This window comes from Malus sylvestris, chromosome 10, assembly GCF_916048215.2.
Source record: "Malus sylvestris chromosome 10, drMalSylv7.2, whole genome shotgun sequence".
Taxonomy (NCBI): domain Eukaryota; kingdom Viridiplantae; phylum Streptophyta; class Magnoliopsida; order Rosales; family Rosaceae; genus Malus; species Malus sylvestris.
Window position 1 is genome coordinate 38,123,037 of NC_062269.1, and position 11,525 is coordinate 38,134,561.

The 11,525-nt window shown below is 39.5% G+C and overlaps 1 protein-coding gene across 1 annotated transcript; it reads left to right on the forward strand.

Annotated features, from left to right (window-relative positions):
• The first annotated feature begins 2,650 nt into the window (after window positions 1-2,650).
• LOC126584537 (probable LRR receptor-like serine/threonine-protein kinase At3g47570) lies at window positions 2,651-3,745 on the forward strand. The gene is made up of 3 exons (XM_050248889.1): window positions 2,651-3,145; window positions 3,237-3,597; window positions 3,712-3,745. Exons 1-3 carry the CDS (start codon window positions 2,779-2,781, stop codon window positions 3,743-3,745), a joined length of 762 nt encoding a protein of 253 aa, XP_050104846.1. The 5' UTR covers window positions 2,651-2,778.
• Window positions 3,746-11,525: the final 7,780 nt, after the last annotated feature.

Below are 11,525 nucleotides of genomic sequence, written 5' to 3' on the forward strand. Positions count from 1 at the left end.
GTCAATTCCAACTTCTGTGGGAAGACTAAGTGACGCAACACGAAGCAATGAAAGGGTTACCATCGTAATCCCTTGTAGAACAAAGTTACTGGAGTCCACCAGTTGATAGAAATCCCAAGGATAATTTGATTAATTGATTGAAAGATGTCTAAATTAGGGCTGGGCACGGGCCGGGCCGGACCTAATTTTCAAGGAACCGGAGGTTAAAAGAAACGGGCCGGGCCGAGCCGGGTACATCATATTTCATTACAGGAATCGGACCGAACCCGGCCCGTTTCAAACGGGCCGGTCCGGGCCGGGTCCACCGGTCCTTGGTTTTTTTTTTTTTTTTTGCGAAACCGCTACGGAAAAGACTCCAGAACCATCGCCATGCTGCCTTCGTCGTCGCACCACAGCTTCTCCACCGAGCCCCGCGCCGGCACCGCCACGTTTCTCACCATGGCCAACATCCTCACAAGCAACACCTTCATGCTTTTCGACTCTGGTGGCACCTGCTCCGTCTCGGACTGCATCCCTCTCTGCTCTCGGACTACCTAATGGAAGAGAACAAAACAAAACACACCATTTTAATATTCAATACCCAATTTTTCAAATGGCAAACAGATCTAAAGCAACTAAATTCCCCAATCAAATTATAAAAACCCCATTTTTCTCTACCTTCACCACAATCAGATTCCAATCTCATCATCTCCAAATTTGCCACCTTTCCCAGATTTCACTATCCCTTTTCCACAAATATTAACACACACAGGAAATAACTCACAAAAAAACAGCCAAATTCCCAAAAACCAATCTCTCTAACTTCGGGTGATTAACAAAAAAAACTGAAAAATTAAATCCCATCAAGCAAACTCAATCAATCTCTCAGGAGCTCTCTCAATTGATCCTCGATGAAAGCCTTACCTCCTCGGTGTTGAGAAGATGACGCTCTCACATGTCCAGTCCTCGGAGCGAAAATGCAGAGAAAATTAGCAAAACCCAGCTGGGATTAAGAACATAAAGAAGAAAAAGAAGCAAAAGAAGAAGAAAGTTCGGGGAGAGAGAGAGATTGTGGGAGATAGAGCGGCTGAGACAAAGTGAATTCTGGAAAGTTGGACTTGGTAGAAACTAGGGCAGAAACCAACGGTTGAGATTGGATGATAGGTTATCATTCAATCTCGGCCGTTCATTATAATTAGAAACGGGCCGGTCCGGGTACCCGTTTTTCTAAGCATCTAGACTCGGCCCGCCCCGTAAATGAAAAGGGCCCGGCCAGGCCCGCCCCGTTTGTTCTCTAAAATATTAGGAACCAGCCCGTACCCGCCCCGAACCGTGATTACCCGCCCCGACCCGCGGTTCCTATACCCGTTTGCCCACCCCTAGTCTAAATGATTACAAAGCCATGGCTTAAATAAGCCTTTTACAACCTCTTGGAAAACTCAAAAGACTTAGGAAATTAAAATGAAAATAACTGACATATAATAAAGCCCTTGAAACCCCAAAAGACTCCATTTATTAGTAGGCTGCTGTCTTCATGACTTTCTGCAAAAGATGGCTCAAGCCACTTTTGTGGGAGAATTAAACACATCTTCTACGACCGCACCAGAAATGAAAGTAGCGTTCATTCAACAAGAAAGGTTCAAAACATCAACTTTCGAGATATGACCGTAGCAAATAATCTATTAACACGTGAATTACCAATTCTCCAATCACTTTTCTTTATTGCTCGCCGCTTCCTTCTTTTAGTTTTGTTGCACGTGAAATAATCGGATTTCTGTCCTACATCACTAAGGAATCTCCAGGGTCTCAATTTGTATGATAACAAGTTGCAAGGATACATCCCAGATGAACTTTGTCAACTGGACAACCTAGTTGAATTGAATATCAGTGGTAATCAACTCTCTGGTTCCGTACCTTCCTGCCTAGGTAATCTAACTGCAAGACGTAGAAAGATATCATTAGAGTCCAATTTGTTAACTTCCACAATACCACCTACCTTATGGAAGCTTTCATATATATTGATCCTAGACTTGTCATCCAATTCACTCGTTGGTCCTCTCTCAGAAGATGTTGGAAAACTGAAAGTTGTGACAGAAGTGAATTTATCAAATAACCATTTATATGGTGCTATACCAAGCAGTATGAGTGGACTCCAGGATTTGGTTAGTCTCTCCTTGGAAAATAATAATTTAGAACGTCATATCCCCAGTTCATTTGGAAACTTGCTAAGCCTGGAACTCTTGGATCTATCCAAAAACAATCTTTCCGGAGTAGTTCCAAAGTCTCTTGAAGCACTCATTCATCTCAAGTATCTGAATTTGCCTTTCAACACACTCCAAGGTGAAATTCGTACAGGTGGACCTTTTCAAAACCTCTCAATCATTTGTCCCGAATGGTGCACTCTGTGGTGAATCCTGACTCCGTGTTCCACCATGCAAAAATAGTACAGCGTCTCAACCACATTCAAGGAAAGCTAGAATATCCACCCTGAAATATATAATTCCAGGGATCACATCAGCAATACTCCTATTGGCCTTTATATCGTTGATACTACGGAGGAAAAGGGGGAATGCTCTGGTTGCAACAAATACTGCGTTGGTACCTTTACTTCTCTGCAGAAGAGTTTCATACCTAGAACTTCTAAGGGCGACAAATGGATTTAGTGCAAACAACTTACTTGGTACAGGGGGTTTTAGCACAGTATATAGAGGGACACTTTCAGATGGGATAGATGTTGCAGTAAAGGTCTTCAATTTACAAGTAGAAGGGGGTTTCAAGAGTTTTGACAAGGAATGTGAAATGCTAAGCAATACACGTCAACGAAATCTTCTCAAAATCATTAGTTTTTGCTCCCAAATTGATTTCAAAGCCGTGGTACTGGAACACATGCCTAACGGGAGCTTAGAGAAGTGGTTGTACTCTTCAACATGTTCTTCGAATGTCCTTGAGAGGTTGAATATAATGATACATGTTGCATCGGCATTGGAATACCTTCACCATGGCTATCAATTACCTATTGTTCATTGTGATTTGAAGCCAAGCAACATACTCCTAGATGATGACATGGTTGCACGTGTTACTGATTTTGGAATCACAAAACTTTTGGGAGGAGGAGATTCTGTGACTCAGACGTTGACCCTGGCCACAATTGGGTATATGGCTCCGGGTGATCTGGCTAACCACATAATTCATCCTTCAATTTTATATTTGTTGCATGTATGTGTATGATGAAGTTTAACTTGTAATTTTTCTTCCAGAGTACGGAGTGGAAGGAATTGTTTCGACAAGAGGGGATGTGTACAGTTTTGGTATTGTAATGATGGAAACATTCACGAAAAGGAAGCCGACGGATGAAATGTTTGCTGGGGAAATTAATTTAAAGGAATGGATTGCAAATTCATTACTAGAAGATGGAATAATAGAAGTTCTGGATGCCACTTTACTTGGTATAGAGGATGATGATGATAAATTTGTGGTCAAGAGAGATTGTTTGTCATCCCTTATGAGATTGGCCTTAGCGTGTTCTGCGGAGTCACCGCAAGAGAGGATAAACATGCAAGATGTTGTTGTCACCCTCAAAAAAAATCAAGATAAAGCTTTTGAAGGCTGTTGCATGAGGTAGTTTGCAGTGTTGCATACTGTTGGATGTGTCTATTATTATGTATTAGGATTAACTTGTTTTACATTACTATCATCATTAAATTACTGACCGTTACTAATTTTGTTGCGTAGGAGGACAGGGAAGCCAGACTTTTCAACAGATTGAAGTAAATAGCAGCTGTGTCTATGTATCTATCTTTTTTTTTTCTTTTTTTTTTTATTGAGGCTGCTAGTATGGTTTTGATGGACTCATGTATCTCAGGTTTGAAACTCGCAATCTCTAAATTATTATAATAGTTTTGAACGTTCAAAACTATTATAATAGTTCTTAATTATACTTCTTAATTAAATTTTAAAAAAAAAGTGTGAATTTACTCTTAATTATACTTTATTTTTTCCTAAATTTTTTTGTAAGAGTGGTTCATTATTCACCCTTTTTTTTTTTGGACAGTCACACAATTTTTTTTTTAAAATTTTAGTGACCATTGTATCCCATTGTTAAAGTTACTAAACCACCCAACTAAATTTTAGGGATAATTCAAATGGTTAGGTTTTGGTTATTATAATAGTTCTTAATTATAATAGGTCTTCTCTTAATAATAATAAATTTAAAAAAAAAGTGTGAATTTACTTCTTAATTATACTTTATTTTTTCCTAAATTTTTTTGTAAGAGTGGTTCATTATTCACCCATTTTTTTTTTGGACAGTCACACAATTTTTTTTTTTAAAATTTTAGTGACCATTGTATCCCATTGTTAAAGTTACTAAACCACCAACTAAATTTTAGGGATAATTCAAATGGTTAGGTTTTGGATTAGGGTGCTGCAGCCTTCACCCAACTCTCTCTAGTGGGTGCACAACCACCCATATCCTGTATCCACTCTCTCTTCTCACCTTTTTAAAACCTCATCGAACTAATGGTGCACTATTACATTTAACTATTAGCACGACGAAAACAAGTTGGTCGCGCAATGTGTATTTTCGTCGCACAAACGTTTGCGCGATGGAAACTTCGTCACGTAGAATCCGTCATGCAAAGATCGTGGAGAAAGATTTTGCGCAACGAATAATAGCATTGGTTGCAAAGAGGATGATGCGACGGTTTGGCCTTCGTCGCACAAAATGTTAGGATACATACATGGGATGACTAATATTCGTCTCTAAAAATTTTACGTGACGATAAGTTATTCTTGCGCGATGAAATCTGGTTAGTTGCTAGAATTATGTGAGACGAAGATATTCGTCGCGCAAAAAGAAAAAAAAATTTAATTTATTTTTTTGTTCTGTTTTTAATTTTGTAATAAAATTAAACTGCAATTAAAAAATGTAATGAAGAGAAAAATAATTTATTTAAAATAAATATAAAATGTATGTACAAGGAAATTGTTTAAAAAGTAAGGGAATAAAAAACTAGGAATTGGTTTTTTTTTTTTTTTTTTTTTTTTTTTTGGTAAACAACTAAGAATTGGTTTTTGTTCATAGGGAAAGTTAGGGGTTTGGTTCTCAAGAGCTTCGAGTTCTCTGCTTACAGTTTACTCCAATTTATCTCAAAGGCCTCACACGCGTCGCCTATGCTAGTTTTGGCAGTGGTCATTTTTTCACCAATTTTTAGAACAATTATTTTGTCACTATTAGATAATAATTACTGTTCTACTTTTGGATGCAAATTCTCCAAGCAGAACCATCGGGCATTGCCATGGGATGGGCAGCAAAGAAGAACCGTCGTACAGGTGAAGAATTATTTAAAATCTCAGTTATATTTATCATATAATCCTGCAATTCATGTGGCCGACTCTGTTGTTACATTATTATGATCTGTCTTGTATTGCTAATGGATTGATTACATATGTGTGTGTGGCTGGGACTAAAGGTAGAACACATATTAAGCACGAAAGAAACTTTATACGAAATTTTACAGAGACGAGATTAGACCTGGCAAACGGGTTGTGTTTGTCGTGTTCGTGTCATTTTTGTGTAACACCTATTATCTTAACGGGTCGTGTTGTGTCACACCCGTTATCTTAACGGATCCTGAACAGGTCGGGTCACTTTATCCAACAGGTAAAATGACCTGACTCGTTATGACCCGTTAAGAAAAATATTTTTTTTCTTCTTAAATTTGCACATACCACACATTGCCACATAAATATTACTTCAAAATATTAAAACACATTTATCGTTTAAGTATTACATCTACACTCGAAAATAAGAGCTTAATAAACAAACATCCATACACTACTAGTCTATTACAAAATATTGAATGTGCAAGGATATGCAAAATGAAAGAGTTTTTGTTTTCAAGATTGTGAAACCTTTCTCAAAAGTTTAAACCTTGCCAATGGAACTCAAAGCTTGCATGTTATTCATTTTACAAAATCCTCAATTTTCATCGATCATCATGACTAGTGTAAATATTTTAAATTGAAGTTCGAATTCATTCATTGTATTCATATAGGATCAAGGAGTGTAGCTGTAAAAAATCATCAAAATCGGAGTTCAAATAACCGTTAAATCGTGATTTTTCGTTGATAACCGTCGAAAAGTTTTGTCCCGTTACTTGATCTCTGAATGTTTGTTTTTTGCAATTTTTGGCGTATGCGATCTTGAAGCATATAAAAACATGTTTGACGGTTGGATCGTTGAAATTAGTTTTGTAGAATGCGTATCCCATAAAAACGATGGATTTACTAGCACTTAGAGTTTATTTATAATTTTATTAAGTATAACATAAGATTTTGTGGTATCCACTAGTGTAAACATTTTAAATTGAAAATCGAATTCATTCATTGTATTCATATAGGGTCAAGGAGTGTAGCTGTAAAAAATCATCAAAATCAGAATTAAAATAACCGTTAAATCGTGATTTTTTCGTTTATAACCGTCGAAAAGTTTTGACCCGTTACTTGATCTCTGAATGTTTTTTTTTCAATTTTTGGCGTATGCGATCTCGAAGTATATACAAACATATTTGACGGTTGGATCATTGAAACTAGTTTCGTAGAATGCGTATCCCATCAAAACAATAGATTCACTAACACTTGAGAGTTTATTCATACTTTCATTAAGTATAATATAAGATTTTGTGGTATCCACTTGTGTAAATATTTTAAATTGAAGATCGAATTCATTTATTGTATTCATATAGGGTCAATTAGTGTAGCTGTAAAAAATCATCAAAATCGGAGTTAAAATAACCGTTAAATTATGATTTTTCGTTGATAACCGTCGAAAAGTTTTGTCCCATTATTTGATCTATGAATGTTTGTTTTTTGCTGATGCGATCTCGAAGCATATACAAATAAGTTTGACAGTTGGATCGTTGAAATTAGTTTTGTAGAATTCGTATCCCATCAAGTTCAATGGTATATATATTTATTAAGTAGATTTAAATTTATTTATTTTGTACGTATAACACTTAAGAAATTGAATGATATGTATATTTAGGCCGATCCAATGGCCACCAATTTTTAATATTTAATTTAATATATATATATATATATAATTATTATAGTTATAGGGGTATAAAATTGTTAAATTAATATATATAATTATTATAGTATTTTTTTAGGGTTATAAAATTATAAAATTAATATTTTGCTTATTGTGTATCGTGTTATCCACGTGTATACCCGAACCAACCCGTTATCTTAACATGTGCTTATCGGGTTACCCGATAACGACCTGATTCGTTATCGTGTCGACCCGAACACCTGTTAATTTCGTATCGTGTCTGTGAACACGAAAAATTCCTGAAACGAAAGAGACAAGAACAACGTGCACAAACAAATATTTGTATTTGATGATTTTGGGTTACAATCTCTCTCTATTTTGATCCTCTGATTCGATCTCCGTAAGGTGTGTATTTGTGGATGTGTGATTGATCCAAAGGGCCGTTGGGCTTGATCTAAGGATGAACGTTCTTCAAGGGCCGTGGACTTGATCTTGAAGGTGGATTTGAGCGGATCTTCAAAGGGGCTTTTGGGCTTGATCTTTGAAGAACAGTGACGAACGGATCTCCAAGGGCTTTTGGGCTTGATCTTGAAGAACAGTGATGAACGGATCTTCAAAGGTTTTTGGGCTTGATCTTGAAGAACGGTTGGATGTGTGGATTTGTCGACGTTGTTGATCCAAAGGGCCGTTGGGGCTTGATCTTGGATGAACGGATGATGAACGATGGTGCTTTCTTCAAGGGCCGTCGGGGCTTGATCTTGAATTGGTGGATGGTTGATCCAAGGGCCGTCGGGGCTTGATCTTGGAAGAACGATGAACGAAGAACACTTTCTTCAAGGGCCGTCGGGGCTTGATCTTGGAAGAACGATGAACGAAGAACGAAGAAGGCTTTCTTGATTCTTCGGGAACCTGGATGCTTGAGAGCTTCGGAGTTTCAGAGCTTCAGAGCTTCAAGGTGTAATATGAATTGGTCCCCAAATGAATGAAATGGGCTTGTATTTATAGAATTTTCCAAGACCTAATTTTGAATATAATATCCCAGATGAAATAAGTCGTTTCTGCCAGGTGTTGACACGTGTCCTATTTGATGACTTTTCCAACTCATTTCAATTTTCGTTGAGCCACACGCTTCGTGTAAAATTTATGTAATACATGAGCGTTGACACTTTGATTTATCGGTCAACATTTATTTACCGAAATTTCGATGTCTACAAATGCCCTCACTTCAAGGCGCGTCGTATACATGTGATTGTCACGTGTAGGAGATGCGTTTTGGAGTCCCTTACTGTAGATGTCGATCCAAGGGCTTGAGATTTCTTCAAGGGCCGTTGAGGCTTGTTCTTGAACTTTTGTTTGAAATTTCTTCAAGGGCCGTCGAGACTTGATCTTGAAGGTTGAAATTGGGCCACAAGGAGCTTCATGTGGTAGATGATTTTTGGTTTTGGTAGTGGATGAATCGGCACGTATTTTGTTGCGCTTGTTGACTTTCCACAGCTTTGATCTTGAACTGGGTTGGAGGATTTTCTGGATTCCTCCAATTGTTGATTTTCCACAGCTTATTCTTGAACTAGGTTTTGATTCAAGGGTGGTAGACACTTGATCTTGAATCAGACTTGTGATTTCTTCCAGGGCCGTCGAGGCTTGATTTCGAATTTGGCTGAAAGCTTCTTCAAGGGCCGTTGAGGCTTGATTCTTGAAGGTTGACTCGAACACATGACAAGCAGGCACGAGGTGAAGGTGACGACTTGTTGCTCTGTTCAATCTTTCTAATTCACACCTGAGCAGTTTGGTCAACGGTATGATCTTCAAGATTGATGGGCTCTTCTTCCAGTTGGTGACTTGATCTTTAAGGATTTGATTCAAGGGTGGTGAATCGGCACGTGCAGCCCACAACGCCTAGTAAGTCGACCCAAGAATTTGAGGGTCAAAACAAGTTCACCGTCCTCAGGCAGATGCGACATCTTCTCGAGTTCTTCATCTCAGACTCTTTCTGCTGAGTTGACTGTGCATGCTGCATTCTTCTTTGCTTGTTTCTTCAGGCAGATGTGGCAGCTTCTCGAGTTCCTCAGTTCGGACTCCTTCTGCTGAGTTGACCGTGCCGACAGCATTCTTCTCTGCTTGTTCCTTCTGCACCTTGTCTCCACATGCTGCAAGGTATCATTTTCACTTGCCTTATCTGTTCTTCAGGCAGATGTGGCAGCTTCTTTGAAAGTACAGCAGCAGTGGAAGGCGAGTACTCGAGAGCAGTGCTAGGTAGGCAATCAGGGAAGGGTTCCAAGCAGTCGGTTCTTTACCCGAGTTTGAGTGGAAGTTCCGGCATATTGTTTTCTTTATCCTTGTCTTTGTAGGTAAGAACAAGGACAAAGGAAAGGACAGGGAGAACGCATGATATGAGATACTCTTGCTTTCTACCCTGGTGATATGAGATACTTTTGCTTTGGAGCTATTGGCTTGCAGAGGTACCCCAAGGAATAAGGAACACTGAATGACTCGAGAGGTTTCGTTGGGAAAGCATTTTTTTTTTTGAAGATGAAGAAATGCTCTGTATGTCTGCCTTGCTATGGAAGGTGAAGGTGGACAGTTATAGGAGGTCCCTTAATACCTGTAGAGGTACTATTCTTTCACTCGTGTCGGCAACTAACGCGTGATTGAACAGTAAACTTCACGTGCTTTCTCCTTCACCGAAAATCTTCGACAAATTGCCCGTGATTTGCGCAAAGTTGAGTGTGCATATGACAGGTGATGACGCGGCTGAAAAAGACTGGCGCCTCTTCGATATCTGGGATTGGCGCTTCGACAAATTACCCGTGATTTCTGCAAAGCTGAGTTTGCGTGTGACGGATGCCGACGCGTCTGGAAAAGCAAGATGCTTCTCCGATTTCTGAGCTTGCCTCTTCGATTTTTGAATGGCCTCTTCGAATTCTGAGCTCGCCTCTTCGATCTCTGAAATCCCGTCGAGTGCTGATTTTTTATAGAGGCATGCAGTTCGTTTCAAAGCACACTTGAATTTTCGCTTGTGAAAACTCCCCCTCTTGTACTTCTAAGATCTTGATTTGTCCGATCTCTTCTTCCTTCAACACTTTGAAAATGTCTGGACCCTCCGACCGTCGTTTTGATTTGAACCTTGGTGAAGAGGTAGTCCCGTCTTCTCCAGATAACATATGGCGCCCATCCTTCATATCCCCTACTGGTCCTCTTACTGTTGGGGATTCGGTGATGAAGAATGATATGACCGCTGCGGTGGTGGCCCGGAACCTTGTCACTCCCAAAGATAACAGACTACTTTCCAAGCGGTCTGATGAGTTGGCTGTTAAGGAGTCCCTGGCTCTTAGTGTGCAGTGTGCGGGTTCTGTGTCCAACATGGCCCAACGCCTATTTGCTCGAACCCGTCAAGTTGAATCGTTGGCGGCTGAAGTGATGAGTCTCAAACAGGAGATCAGAGGGCTCAAGCATGAGAATAAACAGTTGCACAAGCTCGCACACAACTATGCCACAAACATGAAGAGGAAAATTGACCAGATGCAGGAATCTGATGGTCAGATTTTACTTGATCATCGGAGGTTTGTGGGTTTGTTCCAACAACATTTGCCTTCGTCTTCTGGGGCTGTACCGCGTAGTGAAGCTCCGAATGATCAACCTTTGGCTCCTCTTCTTCCTGGAGTTCCGCCGAGTACTGAGACACCACCTGAGCAATAAAGACTTCCTCCCGTTTGTTTGCACATTTGTAAATTTTTTTTTTTTTTTTTTTTTTTTGGTATGTAGAATGCAATTTTATGTAAAAATTCCCAGAAAAATAAATAAAATGGACTTTATTTCTCTCAATGCAATTTTTTTTTTTTGCTATATATATATTATGTACATATACTCTTTTGTTTTTTTTTTTTTCTCTTTTTCTTTTGGCCAGACGCACCAAAGATCCTTTTTTTTTTTTTTTTTTTATTTATATATTTTGCCTTTAATTATCTTTTTCTTTTGGTGCTGGATGCACCAAGTTCCATCATCATTTTTTTTCTTTTTTTTTCTTTTTGCACATGGTGCCCATGCATTACCAGAAACTTTTGATCTGCCATGGGGCTGTTCCCCATCTTTGATCCACTATCCCATTTTCTATTATTATTTTTTTTGTATAAATTTCGATGATGGGCTGGGGAATTTGCAGGGAGCGGAGCAAGGACGAAGGCGGACGGAGAAGATGGTGCTTCGAGCTTTACGACCGGCTAGTCGTTTGACGGCGGTCGTTTTGAAGTTCGAGGGAGGCCAGGCGCTGCGGTGGAAGGAGTCGATGCCGAGAGCGCAGCCCAACTTGCTCCGGGTGTGCGCACCATGTGCAGCAGGTGGGGTTTGGTGGAGATTCAGACGACGCGGCGACAGAGTTGGCACCACCTTCCAGCATCTCGAATGTGGAGCTCTAATGGTGAAGAGGGGTTGGGCTGGATGTCGCAGAGACAGCGGAGATTGATCCTTGGAGAGCCTGAGCTTCTTCCTGCACGTCTTG